General features: G+C 38.2%; 1 protein-coding gene and 1 long non-coding RNA gene across 8 annotated transcripts; one reads left to right on the forward strand and one right to left on the reverse strand.

The window, feature by feature from the left end:
- The first annotated feature begins 35 nt into the window (after nucleotides 1–35).
- LOC122995897 (adhesion G-protein coupled receptor G2) lies at nucleotides 36–22712 on the forward strand. 4 transcript variants are annotated; one of them, XM_044371283.1, is made up of 32 exons: nucleotides 36–316; nucleotides 2092–2146; nucleotides 3816–3973; nucleotides 5265–5338; nucleotides 7413–7484; nucleotides 7842–7912; nucleotides 7996–8768; nucleotides 9742–9778; nucleotides 9865–9902; nucleotides 10920–11050; nucleotides 11139–11217; nucleotides 11463–11512; nucleotides 12769–12816; nucleotides 12918–12985; nucleotides 13095–13138; nucleotides 13235–13274; nucleotides 14299–14333; nucleotides 14473–14591; nucleotides 14699–14816; nucleotides 14983–15419; nucleotides 15512–15722; nucleotides 16143–16299; nucleotides 17066–17230; nucleotides 17810–17932; nucleotides 18339–18384; nucleotides 18473–18576; nucleotides 18747–18871; nucleotides 19648–20019; nucleotides 20106–20389; nucleotides 21261–21362; nucleotides 21600–21752; nucleotides 22393–22712. In XM_044371283.1, the coding sequence occupies exons 3-32, from the start codon at nucleotides 3879–3881 to the stop codon at nucleotides 22494–22496; spliced, it is 4275 nt and encodes a 1424-aa protein (XP_044227218.1). In that variant the 5' UTR covers nucleotides 36–316; nucleotides 2092–2146; nucleotides 3816–3878; the 3' UTR covers nucleotides 22497–22712. The 4 variants fall into 4 exon arrangements, with proteins under 4 accessions (XP_044227218.1, XP_044227219.1, XP_044227217.1 ...); XM_044371284.1 differs by lacking the exon at nucleotides 36–316 and adding an exon at nucleotides 437–1862 and having other exon boundaries at nucleotides 22397–22712; XM_044371282.1 differs by lacking the exon at nucleotides 36–316 and adding an exon at nucleotides 438–1862.
- Nucleotides 2157–13740, reverse strand: LOC122995898. 4 transcript variants are annotated; one of them, XR_006406870.1, is made up of 5 exons: nucleotides 13703–13740; nucleotides 10894–11020; nucleotides 4293–4419; nucleotides 3760–3883; nucleotides 2157–3051 (listed from the first exon to the last, which is right to left on the reverse strand). It is a non-coding gene; the product is annotated as an uncharacterized LOC122995898 (long non-coding RNA). The 4 variants fall into 4 exon arrangements; XR_006406868.1 differs by having other exon boundaries at nucleotides 2157–3883; XR_006406871.1 differs by having other exon boundaries at nucleotides 2157–3883; nucleotides 10964–11020; nucleotides 13703–13713.
- Nucleotides 22713–22737: the final 25 nt, after the last annotated feature.

Raw genomic sequence — 22737 nt, forward strand, 5'->3', positions numbered from 1 at the left:
AATAGTTTCCTAATGAGTTCATGGTCTCAATTTTGTAAACTATGGTCCAATTTAATTTAAATTTGATGATAAAGCAGGGCATGCTTTAGGGCGTGACTACGTTGTGATTGGCAAGTTGCTACCATGGCGACAATGTCAGTTAGGTAACGTAAACATGGCGCAACCACGGATTCACAGAGCAGCCGTAACACTTGCTATGTCAGTGTGTTTTCAGGGCATGAAAGTTAATTGAAACATTTACGTTACCTAAAAAGTCCTGTTCAGCGCTTGGTTGTACTTAAAGACCCTCTCAGGAGTCGGATGTTCAGTTTTTCTGGTAACTAAATTTTGTTTTAATGGTTTTAAGCCTGTTTGTGTTCGCTAGCTAAAATTAGCATTAGCATTATCATGTAAATGCATCTTGCTAACCAAGCTAGCAGCTAGCGTTAGGGTCAGCTCCACCCTCTCATCCAAATATGGTCACTTCTCATCACTTCTGGCTCCAAAAATCCAAGTTGGTGATGTTAAAACTCAACTCGAGGCCTCAAGAGGCAGTCCACAAACCAATGGGTGATGTCACGGTGGTTACGTCTATTATTTTTATGCAGTCTATGCTGTGAACCCAACAATGTCATATCAATTGTTTAAATTGATGGGAGAAATTTGTTAGCAAAGTTACACATCCAGCAGATACAGAACAAGTTTAGCATTTGCATTAGCATTTATCTGTAGTCTTGCTTCTGGTTATCTGGTGAATGTACAGACGGGTGACAAATTAAAGGAGAAACCAGTACAGTCTGAATGCTTGACCCCTACAGTGAGGGGATCTGGTGACTCTTTTATGCTGTGGAGGGCATTTTGCTGGTATGGTTTGGGTCCACTTGTCTCCTTAGAGGGAAGGGTCACTGAAAATCAATACAAAGTTGTTCTGAGTCATCACCTTTAGTCTGTGATGAAAAATTTCCATACTGATGGGAGTGGTCTCTTCCAGGATGACAATGCCCCAATTCACAGAGCATGAGGGGTCACTAAATGGTTCGATGAGTACGAAGATGATGTGAATCATATGCTATGGCCTTCACAGTCAACAGATCTCAACTCAACTGAACACCTATAGGAGATTTTGGACTGAAGTGTTAGTGTTGAACAGGTGTTCTTCAGCCTTGGCATTGATTCAACAAGTCTCTGAACTCTTCTGGAGGTATGAACACCAACAACTTGGTGTTTTTAACCTTTGGTATTTGTACAGATTAATCAAACAAGGTATAATTTGTTAATTAGTGAGTTTTAGAGATGCTTGCAGTTTGTTTTCTGTTTGTTTGTTTTTTAACCTTTGGCTAGCTGTTTTCTCCTGCTTCCAAACTTAATTCTAAGCTAGGCTAACCATCTTCAGGCTGTAGCTGTAGCTTTAACTTTAACACACAGATATGAGAGTGGTGCTGATCTTCTCATCTAACTCTCAGCAAGAGAGAGAATCAGTAGTTTTCCAAAAATGTCAGACTACTCCTTTATGAGTATCATTCTGCTCATACAGATTGTCAGATCTCCAGGCCTACGTCATCCAAACTGCACAGACAGAAAACTACTCTATTATATGTTATGTTACTTCCACTGTGTGGTGCTAGAGCTCCACTAATATTAATATCACTCTACTTGACTCCCCCTTGTCTTGACCACCCTATATATTTGGTACTGCATTAGTCTAATGTAGTGAAGTCATACTGGCACCTCTATAACAATGTCTCAGAACACCTGGACCATTTTAAATCTGTACAAATATTGATGTAGGGTGTGACTGCACATAATGATCTATTGTGGTGAAGTGGTTGTAAATGCTGTAGTACGTGACTAAAACACAAAGCTCAGCAGCAGACAATAAGAAGGTAAGGACTGCCATCCTTTTCTATCTTTCATAAAGAATGGAGAAGCCAAATAAAGGCTGTTGATGGTGAAAGAAACTATTTGGATCTGCTCTGCCAACACTGTGTCTCCCAGCCTTCTGCTGGAATGAATAATAAGATATCAAAACCTCACCTGTGGTTTTCTGCATCCCTCTGTATGACTCCCTCTGGTTTGCAGTTATAGAACTACACCTTTTTATCTTATTCACAGAAAACACAAGCTGGAGCAGCATCAAATCTAACTGAAAGGTATACTACACAGAAAGGTACACTAATTTATTTATGTTATAAAATCATTTATTTATGTTTTCTGCCTCAAAAAGGTATTAAATAATTGCTGCAAAAATAATAAAACATTTTTGGGTCATTAGTTTGTGAAGGAAGGATCAAATTCAAGTTTAAATCTTTTGCCAGTGTAGTTTGTCTCCAGGTCGCAGGTCCTAGTGTTTTCCATTGATAATATAAATCTATTTTTTATGTAGCCTAAAACAAGTTAAACATGTATCTTTTTATATGTTCCTATATTAGAACATTTTTAATGACAGTGTAATTGATGATTATACCCTTAGTGTCCTTTAAATTATAAAAACACAGTCCCAGATGTGTGTGTGCACTCTTTAGAGTGTAACTGTATTTAATATAGAATGTAACTGTGTTTGTGTAATTGTATTTATTATGCTTGGTTAAACACATGTTAAAGAGCCACAACAATGGAGGAAATAGATGTGTGTGTGATAAAGAGTGCAGTGGTGGCGGTGAGTGACAGACAATCAGCAGAGTCCTAAAAAGCAGGTGCATAACATGAAAGACATACTAGTGTAATGCTGGTGGTGCGTGACTTCTGACGTAAATGTCTCAAAGCCAGGACTCTTTTAGCTGTGTAGTGTTTCCCTGGAAACCCTTGTTTACAGAGTCTAGACACACCCTGAGGCGCACCTTTCTTGCCAAACAAGATACAAAAAGTTACATCTCTTTCTTCAAATAGCCCCCAGGGAAAAAAAGTAGTGTACAGTGTTTTTTTAGGATGATAGCAGAGCCCAATGGACATTTTTTGATTTGGTGTAAAATCAAATCATTTGTTTAGGACAAGTGTTGAGTGAGACTTGCCTGAGGTAAAGTGACTGTTCCACTTGACGTTTCAGGGGCGTGCCACATGTGTGAACTATTGATCCTGCATGAGAAAGTCACAGTGAACTTACACAGCAGCCTGCTCAGCCTCATTTGAGAGATGAAAATACACGTCTAATGTGGTTTAGCTTTGTTTTTGAGTTTCAGTTTTGCCAATGGGACTGTGAAAAAGTTACTCCTCTCGCTTTTCACTAAGCCCTGGTTCCCAACATTACTAGTGTTTTTGTGTTAAATCACTAATGTCAGTCTAATGTTTGTGTTAATTTCAGTCATGTCGCACAAATGTAATATGGGTTTCAGTTGTTGAAGGGCTTCAGTCCCGTTCTTTTTGACAGCTGTGATGATGGGCAGATCATCTCCTTAGTCAGTGGTAGTGGTAACTGGTAGTAGTGAGTCACTAGGCTCCGTCAAGTTGAGGTAGGAATGATAAAACTGTTCTGTAGTAAATGACATTCTGTATAATTTGGTACACTCATAGCTGTGTGTGTAACCAATGTTGTTTTCATTTTTTGAAGCTGTAGTATCAGTCTAGCTCACCCTACGGTAACCTAACATGGTACATTCCACTTAGGTGAGGCTGAGAAGGTAACAGACCAGTCACTAGTCTATTGAAGAGACTAGAGAGGTGGCAACTTTCTGTGACGCTGTAGATTTTATTTGTTTGTTAATATGGCTTAAGTTATTTTCGTTGGATTTCCTGGGATTCATTTTTGCCTCTGTTTAGTTAATATTTTTGATAAATACATCTCACCTTTTTTGTACGTACTCCAGCCTGCCGACCTGCTTTTTTGCAACTTCTCTTTAAAGGTTTCCAGTGCTCAAATACCATCTTCTGCCCTTTATTTGGGGTGGCGGCACTACAGAGGCGTTATGTCCTATGAAAATGAGGACATAAAAGTCATGAAAGCTTCAGGCAATTGTTCTGGTGGATTTTCCTGTTCGCACATGTATGCCTCCTCTGTCAGGTAATATTTTGGTGGTGGTGTCTCCTTTATCTTAATTGGGATCACAGCTCATCTCAGGCAATCATAGCCGAGCTGATTTGATTAATCTCTCTATTCAGACATATCTGCCTTTATACAATGTTTAACCGGCAACCTACTTTCAAATCACATTTAAAATGTTTTTATATGGTTCATTCTACAATTTTTGTCATTTAAACTATCATTTTCATCTCATTATCTTACTTTATGTTTTTATTTCATGTGTTTGAGAGTATGCTGTGTTTTAAATGTTATATTACTGTTAATATTTCTATGACTATAAAGATATAAGAGGACGAACCAGCAACAATGTGGTGTTACAGTGATGTTCAGTTGGTATTAAGGGGCTGAAGGAAACTTTGCCAAGAAGGATGAGTCCGTGGATTTGTGCCAACTTCTGACTTCATTTCTCTATCTATATCTGAAAACTGAAACAAGACAAGTGGATTTATTGGCCAAGGAACATTGTTTATCCTGTCAGTTGCTATTTTGGACGTCACACTTAAGTTTGGCTTCATCTTGTTCTTGCCTGTCAGGAGTTGACGTCAATTGCTGTTTGCCCAGATTAGTTTTGACTAACTAAAACCTTGCAGGTCAAAACATTGCAAAAACATTTTGGGAGCTTGCAAATTCAGTGTGTGGACAGCTTCTTGTTTTGTTTTGTTGCAGCATTTTGTCCTGCACCTGTACCAAACTAAGATATAGATGTAAGTCTTCTAACACAGTATCTCTTTGTATTTTCACTGCTTGATAACAATACAATTTCATAAGATGTAATCACCTCTAAAAAGCTTTGTCCTAAGCAAACATTCACTGTTTGTTAATGGAAAGTATGTGTGTCTACAGCACAGTATGTACTATATATATTAGTATTTGCAGTTTTGCGTAGCAGTGACAAAGCTAATGTGTTTGTTCTGTTGTACTTTGTTGGTGTTTCTCAGCATGAATGCATTCAAGTGTTTTATTTAGCTTCATTCATTTCTTCAGGATATTGTGTTTGATTGACTGAATGATCAGAACCAAAGATAAAATCTTGAATACATATAATTACATTAGCATCCATTAGCTTGATGTGAATGAAAGAGTTGTTTGTGATTAGCCCGGGAAGTTTTATGTATGACTCACCTCTTTCACCCTTTTCTCCAGATATTGTGCAACAATAGTTGTCAAATGTGCCATGTCACAACAATGACACTTAAACCAGACATTTCCACATGGGTCAATAAACTAAAAAAAAAAAAAACTTTAAAAAACTTTATTTGTTATATTACAGAGTGAAGAAGCCAGGCTCACATGTCAGACAGCCACACTGGTTGCAGATATACCTGCTCATTGTCCTGCTGGCAGGTAAGATCTAACACTGATAGAGTAAAAAATAAGGTTGTCTGCGACAATGTGACAATAGAGAGAAGTCATCTGTCAGCTGGTCACCTTATCTGTACTGACATCTCTGCACCTCTATTTATAAACTCTTAACGTTTGACATGCCAGACATGCCTGCTGCTAAGCCTTTGTCATACATGCACACACATGAATGTGCTAAGTTCCTCACTAATATATACCATAACCTGTTATTCTTGCCTGATGTTTCATGCAAAACTTCACAATGCTGTAGCCTCTTTGCAGAGGAAGGTGGAAAATATAACAGAGGAACAAACTTGTGTTTGTTATTCGACAACTGGGAACTTACCACATACAGTACAGTAAACATGAGCTTCTCAAACACTTTTGAGGAACCTAATTAGTCAAAAGTACACTATCATTTTGTAGTTCATGTGCAAGAGAATAGAGGTTGATCCAAATCAACTATATGGAAATTGTCCTATATTTCAGGATAACTTGATACATGTATTGAAACATTTTATATTTCTTTGTTTCTTTATTTTGAAGTTATTTATTTAATTTTTATTAATATTTTAAAATCTTCAAAAGAAACAAGATTTTTTACAACAAGACAGATTTTTTAACTTGTGAGGAACATAGTATTTAAAACTTATTTTTCCAAGTTTGTTTCCAAGTGTTTGAAGTTAAAACATCCTGTGACCTGACATAATAATGACTGTATTAAGATCAGAGAGCAGAGATCGTTTGGCATTTGAGCTATATAGATTAATAATGTTAAGTGCAACTCCCTTCTGTCGACTAAAAAAGGACCATCCCACCTTTTCATACAAGATACAATGGTGAGTGAAGGATTTATCACCTGTGATTAAGTGTAATTCACTGTGTCAAGAGGCTACAGTATCACCATAATTAAGTGCAGACAGAAAGAACGATAGTCTTCAGACTAGCTGAAGAAAAACATGATTTGTTACTCTGCAGAAATATATAGAAATATATAGATATATATATAGATATATAGATATATAGATTTTGATCTTCAGTTTACCACAAGGGTCTTAAAAGTGAGCCAATTATCCAACCAGATACCTGGTTACCTGGTGCAAGTAAGTCAGCACTTTACCATGAAAGAGGAAGAAACTAGATTACATTCACCTTTAGATTTCCTGTTAATTGTAAATGTCACTCTGGCTTACAGAGAAAATTTGTTTCCAGACTGGTTAAAAACACATGACTTATCTACAATCATTAAAGGGTGTAGTAGTACTGTGAAGTCTTTGCTGAACATTTAGCCAGATTAAATTAGATAATAGTTGAAAGCCTCACACATATCTGACTTATCTCTTATTTGTTGATTATCATAAAAGATAGCAGAAAGAAGAGAGGTTGAGCAATTCTTTTTCAATGATTGAAGGATTTAACCTTCCAAAACTCAGATACATTACCACAGGAGTGTACAAAGAGGACAAGTAATAGTCAGATTTGGCTTTTCTAATAAAATTGATTCACTGGTGCCTAAAACTCCAGACCGTTGGTAGATTTGACTTTTTTCCAAGATGTTTCTTGGACAACAAGAGCTTTGGAGATGTTTGGGGAGAGTTTTTATAGCGTATTAAAAAGTGCATAAAATATTAAAAACTAATTCAGGGTTAGAAATTACATACATACAAAACCCTGCTCATTAAAACATTGTTTTTCTTACCAATGCATCGTTTGGAGTCTGTCTGGTGGTTTTGAGTGCTAATTGGGCAATGGTCACCAATGTCTTGAACAAAGACATTGGATAATTAAGTGGTTTATTAGTTGATATCAGATCGATCAGATTTGATTTTAACTGGCATGTTTTATTTGGCCTTGTGGGACTTGAAGTTGACTGATGTCAGTTAAGCACTATGAGTTATTAGAAAGCCAGTCCAAGTTCATTTAAGTCATCCAAAAGAATGAATTCAGAGGAAACGTGATGACAACAACGTGACAACTTCTTCCAGGGCTGCACTAGTTGTGAAGTTATGTTTGATTTCCTTGTTCCTCCTCATTCTTTCTGTGCTGACTGATGATTGTTGTTGTGTTTCCCCATCAGGTCACGCTTGTAATCAGACCTCTGCTGCTCATTCCACTCCTTCACTTCCTGCAACAACTGCACAGACCTCAGGTACACTTGCAAATGCTGAGAATCATCTCACTAACTGCCACTTCAGTAGAAACATCTGTAATCAGAAAAGGGCAAACATTCATCTCAGGCTCTGTCAAACCACAACTGTTGATGTCATCTGGGTTATCTTGGTCTGAGATGAGAGACTACAAATTTTAATGAACAAACAGATATAAAAAACAGGAAGCCTGCATTTCTAGTGGGTGGCATGGACTTTGAAAGATGGGGTGTTTACCAATTTTGTTTACCTATAAAAGTTGCTATTGGTTGCATTATGGGAAATGTAGGAGTTTGACCATTACCTTGGTCTCTGTGGCATCGATTTTGACTATGTTCTGCCTTTCCTTTTCACTGCAGTCTACTACTTTGTGGATGTCACTGTGGATGTGACTGGACAGAAGAAGAATGAATCAGAAATTACATCCTGGGTATGAAGGGAGAATTACAATACCAAATGCATGATGTTTATATCCTTTGATTCAAAAAATGAGCACCATGTTCCTTTTCTCAGCTTCGCCAAGTTTTCCAAAACAAGTTGGAGAACTGTGTGTCTTCAAACCATGAAAAAACAACTGCTGCACCCACCTCTCTCCAAACTACATCTGCAAACACTTCATATGAGACAACACCATTAGAAAGCAACACCACAACCACAGCACCAATAACGTTAAAGACAAACACCACAACTACAAACACAACGTTACAGAGTGACATCACAAGCACAACGGCAGCCACAACAATGTTACAAAGCCACGTCACAACTACACCTGCAGCCACGACAATGTTACAAAGCCACGTCACAACTACACCTGCAGCCACGACAATGTTACAAAGCCACATCACAACCACACCTGCAGCCACGACAATGTTACAAAGCCACATCACAACCACACTTGCACCCACCGCAGTGTTACAAAGCCACATCACAACCACACCTGCAGCCACCGCAGTGTTACAAAGCCACATCACAACCACACCTGCACCCACCGCAGTGTTACAAAGCCACATCACAACCACACCTGCAGCCACCGCAGTGTTACAAAGCCACATCACAACCACACCTGCAGCCACCGCAATGTTACAAAGCCACATCACAACCACACCTGCAGCCACCGCAATGTTACAAAGCCACATCACAACCACAGCTACAACAAATCACATTACCACAGAGGATGTAACACAGAGCAACAACTGGAATAATTCTTCACCTAATGGCAGCAGGATCAGAGCCGGCAAGCAGCGCATTCATCAAATTGGTGTCACTTTGGCACAAACACTAACCAGGTATCACTGTCGCTGCAATGTTTTTGTTTTTTTGTTGTTGTTGGGTTTTTTTTGTAAAATGAGCACACAAATGAAAGGATGTGGAAACATTTTCATAAATTAGATGACAAATTAAATATTTTGGGGGCATCTCCCACTGTTTAATGCTGTTGTGAACTATAAGTATGCTCTTGTAATAGTGAACTCATCATTGAAAAATTATGTTCCCCAGAGGTCACTGAATCATAGAGTAGGAACAACTACCTTTTATGTGATTTATTACTTTAATGATTTAAATGAATCATGTGTTTTGTTTAATCATCATACAGAGTCAAACCACTAGAGATAGCTATCTCAGTATGTCTAGACTGAGATATCTCAAAAACTTTTTAATGGATTGCTGTGAACAGACATTCACATTTCACACAGGTTGAATCCTTATGACTTCGGTGATGCCCAGATTTTTCCTCTAGTGTTGCTATGGAGTTGACATTTTTGGTTTTGAGTGAAGAATCTTGACTATTTGACTATGACTATTTGATGGATTGCTGTGAGATTTGCTGCAGATTATTCAAGGTCTTGTCAAGATAAATTCCAATTACTTTATAGATCCCTTAATTTTTCATCTTGCTCCATCATCAGATCCAATACTTTGGTTTATGACCGAGTCCCAACAAAACCAATCATATTCCCATCCACCTCAGCTGTACTTGAATTTAGCACCAATTAGCAAATGTTAGCATGCTAACACACTAAACTAAGATGGAAAACATGGTAAACATTAAACCTGCTAAACATTAATATGTTAGCCTCGCCACTGTGAGCATGATAGCATTAGCTGTTAGCATTTAGCTCATAGCACTGTGCTTAAGCACCATGGATGTATTAAGGAGAAGCCTCACATTACAAGTAGAGTACAAGTGCAGACTCACAGAGCCACTAGCATGACTATTGGTCTTGTTAACTAATTAATGATGTACAATTTATTTTTCAGTGAGAGCAGTAACAGTAACACAACTGGCCTATTTCAAGTAAGCAACATTAAAATGTGTCTGTGGGTTACAGTACATGTGAGTAGAAGGATCATATGAATCACAGTTGATTTATGTTTTAACAGGGAATTGAAGTTTCATGCGCCATGAAGACTGCAATAAAGTAAGTGGAATAGGGCTGCAACTAAATTTTATTTTCATTATCAATGAATCTTGTTTGCTTGATTAATCAGCTTATCGTTTGGACTATGAAATGTTAGTAATGTAATGTTAATAGTGAAAAAATAATGTACCAGAAAACAAGGAGGCTTCGTACTAAAATATGAGCAAGTATATTTATCAAACAGAGGGAATTAGAAATAAAGGCCTCTCTCTAAATTAAGCCTGCTTCCAATGAAGGCCTGGTACCCTCAGCAGCTGAGGTAAATAAAGGCCCCGGCCACTATTTGAGGTAATACAGTTTCAGTTATAAAATGAAAAAAGGATTTTAAAGGACAGGTTCACAATTTTTTTAAGTCTGTCTTAAAACAACAATCAAGTGCCCAAATGAACTCTGAAAGAGGTTTTCCTTGCTGGAATCATTCCTCCTGTTCACACTGGTTATTAAAAGATCCCCTTCAAATGCCATTTCAGTGTAAGTGATGGGGGACAAAAGCCACAGTGTGTCCACACAGTCATTTTGGGCAAAAATGCATTTAAAGGTTTATCTGAAGCTTATATGAGGTTTCAGCAGTCTGAGTTAGTCATATCAAGTGGATCAAATTCCCTTTTTTTGTTTCCTCAAACAGTGTTTCCCTGTTGAGCTGCGGTGGAAGTGTAGTAACAAAAAGAAGAACTTTGGCACTAAAAAGACTAACGTTTAAAGATATTGACTTGATTTGATTCATTTGGACAGCTGAAGCTTTGTATTAGCGTCAGATTAACTTTTAAATACATTTTTAAAAATTTGGTCCCCATCACTTACATTGTAAGTGCATTATTAAGGGATCTTATAATGGTCAGTATGAACAGGAGGAACATTGATTACAGCAAGAAAAATATGTTTAAATGTTAATTTGGGCACCTGACTGTTGTTTTAAGACAGACTTGAAAAAATGTGAACCTGTCCTTTAATAACAGTTTTGAAATGAGTGAAAAGAGTGTAACGAATCTACTTGTTAACATCGTCCTTATTCTTCAGGAAGACCAACTGCACTGTGACACTGAGGCTGAGGCAGCGCATACCTCCATGTTGTATCCTCCGTACACTCTGTGCAGCCAGTAACACATTGTCTAACATCTCTGTGGTGGGAAAAAGAGCAAATAGATTGAGTGAGTGTTGCATACTCTAAAATACAAAATAACAATACATAACATACCAACAGTAATGATGCAAACAACCCTTTGTCTCATTTAACAGATTCTCTACAAAATAAGTGCGACAGCAATCCCCGAGAGGCAAAGATTTGCAGTTACACTGGAAAAGACAATGCATCATGGTGAGTTGTTCCATTTTTACAACGCTTCCCCTTTTTTAACCCCTAACATATTTATTAAATGATCATTAAAAACAAGACCACTGTGGCATTTTTTCATACTTTGAAAAGCTGTACTTTCTAAACCAATATTTATGAATTGATCTTCAGGTTAAATATGTCCAGTATGATGATGTAATGTATTGCCTTGGCATTTTTGTAATATTTTATGAGGTTTTTGGGTGTGGTGTCTGGTTATCTTTCAACAGTGAAGAGTCATATGTGGCATCTAAATACAACGCAACTAACTGTGGTCCAGGTGAGCTCTAACATTTCTTTTAAACGTCTTAACACCAGAGAGAGTAAAGTACCGCTTTAACAAATCACCACACATTGATGTGTTAAAGTCTGATTGAATTTGGACACATGCCACTGATCCGCACACAATAACCCACAATGTCAAACAAACCTTTACAAAGTTTACACATTTCTGATGGATGAAAACCTGACGAGAGTCACTAAATATTCAAACCATCTGCAGTTCCACAGCACATCCATATTGATTTGAAGGTCTAAAATCTTTCTGAAATCTACACATGGCCAATTCAATTGATTAGACTTTATTCTTACTGAAACACTACATGAGTTTATATATTATAGTACATGTCAAAACACAGACCTACACAGAGCAATTTAAGGGTTTTAAAGGAATAGTTCAACATTTATGCTCATTCATTTTTATGGATAGCGTTAGATGAGAAGATTTATATGTTACCTCTCTCATATCTGTCCATTCCATATAAGGCTCCTGCCAAAGCTCACTAATAAACGCATTATATCTTGTTTGTTTAGAGTTTATTTTAGTCCAGGAGCAGTACCTTGTAAGCACTGTGAGGTTGCTAGGCAGTCAGCAGAGACTCCTGGAAGTTATTGCTCCTCTCCTGCACATAAATCCCCTTGTAAAACAGCAACTTGCTGTTTTTACACTTCGGTTTTTGTCTGGATTAAACAAATGAGATTTTTTAATTTTTGAGCTTTAGATGTGGTGGTAAGCTTTTTTTCTACCTTAAGACAGAACAATGCAATCTGTTCCCCCTGTTTGCAGTCTCTTTGCTAATCTGGCTGCTATTTTGTGATTCAGCAATGGCAAAGATCCTTGATTTTGGCAGTGATCTATGATCCAGCAAAAAGGCTAAAGGCTCTTACATCTAAATCCTTGTTGCAGGGAGACATAAAGACAACTGCTCACAGATTCTTATCATCTATATTGACGGAAACTGATGAAAAATGCAAGAATTAATCTCATTAAATAAACTTCTCAAAGAAACCCAAAGCTCTGATCACTGTCAAATTTTGAGCGGCATGTTCTCACCATCTTGTTAGAGGTTAGATGTGTAGATTAGTGGCACAATCTCAGCCTGTCCTAATTTCTCCTCTGTCAGATTTAAAATTATGGCGCAGTGCTACAAAATATGGTGAAGTAAGACAGGTTGAACATTGCTTGTAGAACTTGAAATTGCTGTGATTCACACTGACATTTAAAGACAGTAAACCAACATGTTTTGACTGTTTCAGAAAAGGAGAAAAACAACTGCAGCTGCTCTGCTTACTGCAATGGGACTGGTTAGTGTGTTATCAACTAACAAAACCATCACCATCAACATTATTATCTAAATAAACATCACTTTTTATAAGAAAGCTTTCATTTTGTTTCTGCTTTTTAGATGCATACTACACTTTTCGCGTTGAAATTCAAAATCCCAAGATAAACATGTCATACCTCCTGTCCATGGTAAGTTCATGCACAGGTATGTGTGCACACATAGAACATGCATACATGTGAGTGTATCTTTTAGTATTTGTCTCTAATTATCAAACAATAATCTTTTGAATTTTAACAGATATCTCAGTTGAAACATCCACTAACCTGCCCTCCAAGTAGAGGGTAAGTTTTTGCCATTCTTCAAGCATATACAAATTAAATTTTATATGAATAAATATGCATTCATTAAGTCATAATCTTTGAAATGTTCCTTCGTAGTGTTCCATGTCCTTTGCCCAGCATTGCTTCTGAATACAAGGTAATGAGCAACCAAAGCATATTCATATTTCCATAATTTTCATATTCTCTACTATGACTATATCGTCTATTTGCTAGAGCAAAACTAATCAAACCATTTTCTCTATAATATTGAAATGTGTCACTGTAACATATAGGGCTGTAGTCAACCAAAGAAAATGTTCGGTCGACTTTGGTCGACTAAAACCGTACATAATCTTCGCGGGGGGGGGGGGGATGTAATGGGACAGAGTGCACAGTAAACTCGGCAGCCACACATTTCTCTGTTCTGTTCTCTATTTGTGTCTTCAGGTTAGGCTAACCCATTGTTGTTAACTTCACTTTTCCAACATTTGGGGAAACAACAGTCGTGACTTTTTAGCATTTATTAACTGACACACTGTAGTCTGTACTGTACATCTACAGCCAGACTGACAACTTACTACTAACCTTTTCCTCTGCCCCGCTCGTACCACCGTCACTTCTCTGCCCCTCGCTCTTTCCCACTCGTTACTCAAACATATTCCTTAACGGAGCCACGCTACCAATAGTTTCCCAGGCAACGACAGAGGTTGACTCACGTACCGGAACAGCGCTGCACAGAGACTCCCAAACGCTATCGATTTCAAATCAAAATCAAATATTAATTTTTTTTTTGGCCTGGTGGGGGTTCTTGTTGTGTCATTATGGAGAAACACAGATTCAGTAAACTTCCAGTAAACGTTGAGTACAGTTAAACCCAGTGGTCTCCATTAGGTTGGGCAAGTTCAAAGTTGTGAAAACAATGGGGGTGTTTTGAATACACCCCCGATTTCACAGGTAATTTGTTAGTCTGTCCCTCCCGCCGCAGGAAATAATGGATTACTCCTGGAAAGCTATTGATGTAGCACTTTTCTCCTGAAAATAACACGGAGATTATTCGACCAATGAGAATTTAGTCGGACGAGAGCATATCGACCAACTAATCGACCAGTCGACCAGCAGACTACAGCCCTAGTAACATAATCACATAACATAGTTTGACTAAAATGGAAATTTCCACTCAGGATGCCAAAGGGAGCTGTGGAAATACCGACACAATGTGAGTCTAATGATATCACATTACCTTTGAAAAGAAAAGTACTTTCTACTGTTAGAATTGATACATCTGATACATTTGAACATTGACTGAAATCTGCGCTCTTCTGATTTTTTTTTTTTTTAATTTATTTTTATTGTAGTTGCAGAGTGATTTTAAGCTTTGCTCATGAGGTTCCTATCTGTAACGTATCAGCAGCTGTGATGATTGTGCTTCAGTCTGTGAAAGGCATTCGTTATGATGGACCAGTGACTCGAGCAGGTGTGTATTTTAACTACAGGGAAACAAGTCAACAAGTTAATTCAACATCATTTCATACTGTCAAGAAAACAACTTTTCATTTGTGTTTTATCTCATGTGTCACACAGCGATTTGTGGAAATTCAGTTGGCGGGAATCCATTGAACTCCCTGGTCATATGGTCTAACACTTACCTTAAGCCCTCAGACTTCTGCATGGTAATACAAGAAACTCAAATCCTCCAATGGTTTGTATGATCTTCTTACCTTCCTATCTTCTGCACAAACTTAACTAAAACTTTACAAACTGAGTGAACATAATTTATTTCAGGGCTGTTTGTAGTCCAGTTGTACCACCTGATGTCAGATTTTTGCAAATATTTGCAACTAATATCTTAATTTATCTCTTTAAAGTAATGGAGGAAATGTGCTTCTGCAGCTGGACGAGCAATGTGTTCAGAAGCCAGTCACTACACCCAGTCCAAAAGTGACAACCATGCAACCAGACACCACCAACTCGTCTGTAAATGTAACTTCACCCCCACTGAACACGACAACTGGAGCCCTGAACGCCACCACTACTGTCTCCACTCTTGTCTCCACTAATGTCTCCACTAATGTCTCCACTAATGTCTCCACTACTGCCTCCACTACTGCCTCCACTACTGTCTCCACTACTGTCTCCACTAATGTCTCCACTACTGTCTCCACTAATGTCTCTACTAATGTTGCCACTACTGCTGCTAATGTCGCTAATGTCACAGTGACAGCAACAGCAACACTCAACACAACTACTGGAAATGAATCAGTTTCTGTTATCCCTTCAGAGAGACCAACAACCAATCAAACAGGTTTGTTCTTTCACCTCTGCTCATGTGTACATCTCTGTGAGATTTACGTCATTATAGCAGCCTTGTATCTTTTTTTTTTTGGTTGACTGCAGCTGAAAGCAGTGAGAGCCAAGCCAACGCGCTGCTTGAGCAGACAACAAATGTGTCCAAACTGAACTCCAGTCAGGTGGATCAGCTGGTATCACAGCTGGAGAATCTTTTGGTGGGCCCCAACATCAGCCTGGCTCTGGGAAACACTTCCATCAACATCGTCAGCAATCTGCTGGGCGCTAACCCTGAAACGCTGGCCGCCTCCTCCAACAGGTTACAGACGTCTTTTACGTTCTCTAACATATTGTGTACTATTAAAAAAAATGAATGCTACAACTTGGGGTTTTTTGCACCACAAGTTATTTTATGTTGATTAATTTTGTCCACACAGCACATGTGTTTTGGTTTAGTCATGGTTTGTCTCTATTTATCCTCCCAACATACAAATACGCTTTCATACAAGTTGACAAAGGCAAAGAGAGAGAGAGATTGTGATTGTTTAAAAATACATATATATATATATGCATACCTTGAACTGCACCGAGTTCAAGGTAATTACTCTAAAAATAACCTATAATAGTATGTAAAGTTATATAATTATATACATTGTATATTTTTGCTGGATAATAATGAATTATTGTTGTTTTGCACACCATGTCATACCAGTTAATTTCCTTTTTTCTGTTTTTTCAGGATCATAGGGATTGTTGATACAGTGGGACTGAAGCTGCTCCTTGAAGAAACAACTGAGACACTCTTGTCGCCGGCTGTGGCTCTTTCTGTGAAAGCAGCAGATGGCAGTAATTTCCAAGAAACATTTTTTTCCATCTCAGACCCCAGTGATGTGCAGGTAAGACAGGAATATTCCAGTTTATTCTATCTGTATTAAGAGTTTTATAAGCCATACATCAAAACATTGGAGAAGTGCTAGCAGTGGGATATTGTGGGGTATATAACAGCTATTTCACAGCACATGTAGAGTTCTATATGTACAAGATTTGCAAGGTTGAGATCAAATGCTACATACTAAATGCACCTACAGCCATCAAAAAGTCAAAATTAATTATTAACTAATTCAGATTTATTTAAGTATTTTGTGCATGCCAAGAGTCAATAAAGAGCTTGGTCACAGCAAACATTTTTCACAGCAGAAACTTTGACCTGTCACAGCATGAAAAGCACATGTGTAATTAATAACATGAATTATGGCTGCTTTCCATCTAGGCGGCTTACACAGACATTTAATAGGAACACAGTGCTCGTTATTGTTAGTAGTTCCACTCGTCCTGTACTTCAGTGTTGCTGTTGCCACATGGAAACTTTCAGTGAGATGAACCAGGTCAGCAGTTCTGGCTACAACCTACAACTTTCATCACAGTGACATGACTTCTAATATGATTTCTATGGTTACATCTCTATTACACTTGTTTTGGTACATGTATCACCCTTTTGAAGAAGAAACAAGTTGAATTGTTGCAGCATAACTATTGCAGACAGATTGATGTCAGTTGTCCCAAATAAAAACATTGTTTTAAACACATGCTGTATTAATCTGTGGTGAAAAAATTTGGTTGTTAAGCTTGTGTCTCTCTATATGTGCCCCATGTGTGCTTCAGGTCCGCGGGGATCCAAGGCACAGGAGGAGTGCGAGAAAAGACTCCTCGATCCCACAGGGCTCCATCAGGCTGCCCCCCTCTCTCACACAGGACCTAACCTCCGAGGAGCAGCAGCTGGCCTCCAGAGTCCAGTTCAACTTCTACCAGAAAAGCACAGTGTTCCAGGTCTATATGTTTAACAAGCGTCCCATTCAAAGCTAGATATGCCTTCAGTATCATTAACTGAGGAGCAACAGAACTCTTGGCTTTTGATTACAATACAGACATTTATTACTCTTATCTTCTGCGTTTTCAGTTTTATATTCATGATGTAGTGTTTAAAGGAAACTGATGGACTACATTTTAAATTACATATTGAAACTGTTGCTGTGTCCCAGTACATACTGTATGTAGTATTGTTTAGTATACTGTGTTGGCAGTGAGTATACAACTAAATCAGTGTACTGTTTTGTTTTGTTTTGTTTTGTTTTGTTTTTGGAGGTGTTCTTTGAGTTTTATCCTTACACCACCATCCATAATTACTTGTTTTGCAGCTGAGAGCAGCTTCTCCATTTCCTTTGAGCATTGCATTGTGGGAGAATAGTGTCCATCAAGTGTTTTTTTTTTGTAAGCACAGTAATTGATTTGAGTGTACTTTGTAGTACTCAGGATGAACCATGGGTTTGGGACACAGTGATTATCTTTGCAAACTTGACAATTTTTTGACAAATTTACTTGCATTGTCTCTTCTAAATGGCCATGCAGGACAGATCTCTGGGAATACGCAAACTTAATAGTGGGATCCTGGGAGCGAGTGTGGCCAACCTGTCGATCACAGGACTGCAGGACGATGTTATAATTCACCTGAGGAACACAGAGCCTGTTCCAGTGAGTCTGGTTTAAAGAAAATAGTATGTCAGACTGACTTAAATGTACTAAATAAGGGAAACCAACAACATTTGTGTACAGGAACATTAAAATGAACACAATGCTTTAAATGTGTTATCAGACGAGCCCATTCTAAATTAGGGGTGGAAAGGGATAAAGGACCAAATGCACAAGTGAAGGTTTTACACATTATAGTGGCTGCAATTCAGATACAGATAGGCCACAAACATAACATAGCACACAACACATAACAAACATAACAATTGTGAGCCACAGCTCACAAATGAAGCGCTAGCAACAGAACAGTTGTTGTCACTCTCAACACAGGAAAAAGAAAATGATTCTGTTCAATTCTTTATTGGAAAGTGATACAAGCTCATTTCTTTTTTTTTTTCCCAAACTGCAGGCTAATTTTGTGGCTACGTGTGTTTTCTGGGACTTTACATTAAATAGTAAGTTCTCTAAAAGTGTCTGTCAGAGTTAATTGAAGTTAAATGAACAAAGACGAACACATGGTTGATCTTTATTTTCTGTTGGCAGAGGGATCAGGTGGTTGGAATCCAAACGGCTGTTCTGTCCGAAACAGCACAGATAATGAGACCGTTTGTGGCTGCAACCATCTAACCAGTTTTGCCATACTGCTGGTAAGAAAATGTTTACTTTCTTTTTTCATGCATCCTTTGATTTTGGTGTTAATTGAAGAATTTGCCACTCACCATTGCTCCTTTATTCAGGGATGATTTTTCTTTTCAGGGACTTACACTTGGAGCCTCACATTTTTAAGTACTACTACACTTTTTTCCCCCTCCTACAGGACCTCTCCAGACAACCCGTAACCAGTCGTATCCAGGCCACCATCCTGACCTTCATCACATATATTGGCTGTGGAATCTCTGCCATCTTCCTGTCCATCACCCTCCTCACCTACTTGGCCTTCGGGTGAGTAATGAGAACCACAAAATATATAACACACATACAACTTTTACTGTAATACTTCCCATTGAAGTAGCATGCATTTAAAGTTAAACTTAAAGTTACAGTATTATTTAAAACTAATTTATGGTTTAAAGCACCTAAGATTCTTATCTCTTAGTTATCAAATACAATATTTTAAAATTATATTGAAAAATCCACTATATATTTTCTATAATTGATAGCAATTAATGAAGCTGATCTTGGCTTTGTTAGTAATTGTCATGTACTGGTCTAGAGTGAATGAAAAAAAAAGGAAATCACACATGAATAAAGTTTAAACAAATTACCTTTTTTTAACTTAAGCTAAAATAAAATAATGTCAGGTAGGTCAGTAATAAATGCAGTGCGTGGATTATGGTATGTATTAAAAAAAAAAAAACCAACCAAATTAACCAACCTTGCTGGTGGAGGAAGAGAAGAGAGAGAGGTTAAAATTTTCATTCAAATACTATTGCAGATCATCTTCCAGGCAAGACAATTTTTTGCCTGTGTGACTGTTCTGTACAAAAAGACAAGGGAGGCGATAAAATGTTCAAATGTGAAAGTTGTAAACAAATGTAATCATATATAAAAATTGAAATAATTACCGCTAGAATTCACAAATGGATCTGACTTGCAATGCAGTAATAAGAATGTGCTAAGGGACATGTATATTTTTTACAGCACTTTTTACAGTAGACGCACTGTCCATTGAGTCCTCTGAGAGATTTCATGTTGTCTAAACCATTTGAACACTGCAGGAAGTTGCGTAAGGACATTCCATCCAAAATCCTGATCCAGCTGTGCCTGGCTCTGCTGATGCTGAACCTGGTCTTCCTGGTAGATGCATGGCTGGCACTCTACCCAGATGCTGTGGGCCTCTGCATCTCCACTGCCTGGTTCCTTCACTACTTCCTCCTAGTTTCCTTCACCTGGATGGGACTCGAGGCCATCCACATGTACCTGGCCCTTGTGAAGGTTTTCAACAGCTACATATCACGCTACATGCTGAAGTTCTCGCTGGTCGGCTGGGGCGTCCCGCTGATCGTGGTCATTATTGTCATTGCGATTGACAAGAATAACTACGGTCTTGTCTCCTATGGGAAGTTTGATGACGGCACTTCTGATACCTTGTAAGTCTTGTGTCCAGTGCTGTATCTGCACATTATGCACAAACACAAACTATAATTCTTTAATTCTCTCCCATCCTCTCCCACAGCTGCTGGCTGAAAAATGACATTGCCTTCTACGTGGCAGTGGTGGCCTATTTCTGTGTCATTTTTCTGTTCAACTTCAGCATTTTCATTGTGGTGTTGGTCCAGCTGTGTCGGTTAAAGAAGCAGAACCCTCACAACGTGCAGCACCGCACCACTCTGCAGGATGTGCGCAGCGTGGCGGGGATAACTATCCTCTTGGGCCTCACTTGGGGTTTTGCCTTTTTTGCCTGGGGGCCCCTTAACCTGCCATTCATGTACCTCTTCGCCATCTTTAACTCCTTTCAAGGTGAGATGACTGGATACCTGGGTGTGTTCATTTAGTTAATTATTAGGAGGAACATTTAAGTGTATTCACAGAAAAATTAAAACTTGGATCTTCCATGTGTAGTTTTATGTGTAGTTTTTATCATTACAATTGGTTATGATAACATTGTATTTACCAAAGAGATACGCTGACATCTGGGAACATGGCAGCATCATTACAATGAATCAGACAGGTTGTAAACATGCCAACATTTTAACCTCATTGTCCAAACCTCTTTATTTGGAGATTAAACTGAAAGAAAGGGGATGTGAAATGTCAGCAGTAATCCTTCAGTGCATAAAAAAATGTGTGTGTGCACAACTATGGCAAGTATAGTAGATCAAAGTTGAAGTTCATTTTTACTTCCAAATGAATTTGCTTTTTCAATTCTTTTGTCATCTCAATCCCCTCTCTCAGCATTGAATTTGGCGAGTATAATGTTATAATTACATATAAAATAATAAGATCCAAGTTGTAATAAACTGGATTGATCATTTTCACAAGGTTTCAGTCTTGTAGTGATCAAAACATTACATTATGCAAGAGGACTCACATCAAACACTGGTAACAAACTTTATCATATAGAGTTTGTTGGTAATTACTTGTCTGCCATAAAAGGTGAATTGTCTTCAGCACTTGACTTGTTTTCAATCAAAAAGGAGACGTCTGACAGACCGTAAAGGACTGTGTATGCAGAGAGCTGACAAATCATACTCACTGACTGGAACCCACCATTGTAGTTGTGTTTGTAAAGTTGATGTAATGACTTTAAAGCTAAAATACCTTTTTTTTTCATACTGTAGGCCTTCAAGAGTTTGTCACCTGAAGTATAAATGCTGTTTCTGTTTTATAGGCTTCTTTATATTTGTGCTACACTGTGCGGTGAAGGAAAATGTGCGGAGGCAATGGAGGACCTACTTGTGCTGTGGCAGAATGAGACTGGCAGAGAACTCAGGTTACAGATGTTCACTTTTCATTTCACAATTCTTTCTGAATCTGGTCCAGAAACCTTCACACATTTCACACTCATGTTACTCTGCACCTGGTTTCTGATTCCTTTGAATATGGGCAGCAGACTTGAGTGCACTAGATGCATGATGATGGTAATTAATCACACATCAAACTCTGGACGATTATGTTGGATTTCACCTTGTCTCATTTCACCGTTATTTTGTAAAATTTCTTTTCACAGAGTGGAGTCGTACTGCAACACAGAAGACTGTGAAGAAGGCATCAGTGACCAGACTCACATCTCTTCAATCGTCAAAGTCCTCCCAGTTCAACAACTCATCCAGCTCTTCCTCCTTCCTTGTCAGTGACTCTTCAGAGCAGTTTCACGGCATCGGTAAGCCAAGACAGTCCGCAATTGTGATTGCTTTGTCGGCTCACTGTAAGACCCCAAGTTGTCATGGTAACTATGACATGCTGCCTCCTTATCAAAGCTCTGTGCTTTTCACCTTTCCTCTTGTGGCCTCGGGTGGGAGTAAAAGCCATCTGGCTGTGAGATGTTTGCTCGTTGATACCAAATTTTGATGATTTCATGCTTTTTCGTACACTTAGCTTGTTATTAGCTTGTCAACTCTGTCAAAAATAGAGCTTATCTATTGCTGCAGGTGTGTTTGGTTTGACGTATGATGAGAGCTTGCTGGCTTAAAATTGTACACAAGTGAGTCAGAGCAATATTATTCGATTGTTACTGGCTCAAAATGAACACTTTTGAGTTGTAACCACATGAACAAACAAACACCTTTTGAAAAACACTTTGAAGTGCGTACAAATTTTGACCTGCTACATTACCACATATGTACATACAGTGTGTATCATTAAAATCAGGATATTCCTGCTCACTGTCAGTCCAACATGTATTAAAAGAAAGTAGAATTTATATTGCTTTTTAAATTGATTTTGTTTGTAACAATGCTTTTGGAAAAAATGCCAAAAAAATGTTACCTATTAGGAATAATGAGAGTAATGCTGTGTTTCAGGTAGCCCTTTTGAAGACAGAGCAATCACCGCTGATGAAGACCACAACAGGGATGTGATCCTCAACGAGATCAACAGGCAGCACAGACACCAATCAGCACCCTGATCTAAACAAAAAAAAGGAACAGACTGTTTAATGGCTGTTACTTTAAATTTTTTGTATATAATGTAAATGACTAGAGAGTAATTTATGGACTGTTTATGTACTTCAATACATTTGCTACTGATTTTGAACGAAAAACTTTATTTACAAATAACATAAGGTTACAGTTTTTCAATGAAATAAAAATTGTGAGTCTGCTTGCAGACATAGATGACCATTGCATTCGTGTTGGACAGGTTTGTAT

This window comes from Thunnus albacares, chromosome 13 (genome assembly GCF_914725855.1).
Source record: "Thunnus albacares chromosome 13, fThuAlb1.1, whole genome shotgun sequence".
Lineage (NCBI taxonomy): Eukaryota > Metazoa > Chordata > Actinopteri > Scombriformes > Scombridae > Thunnus > Thunnus albacares.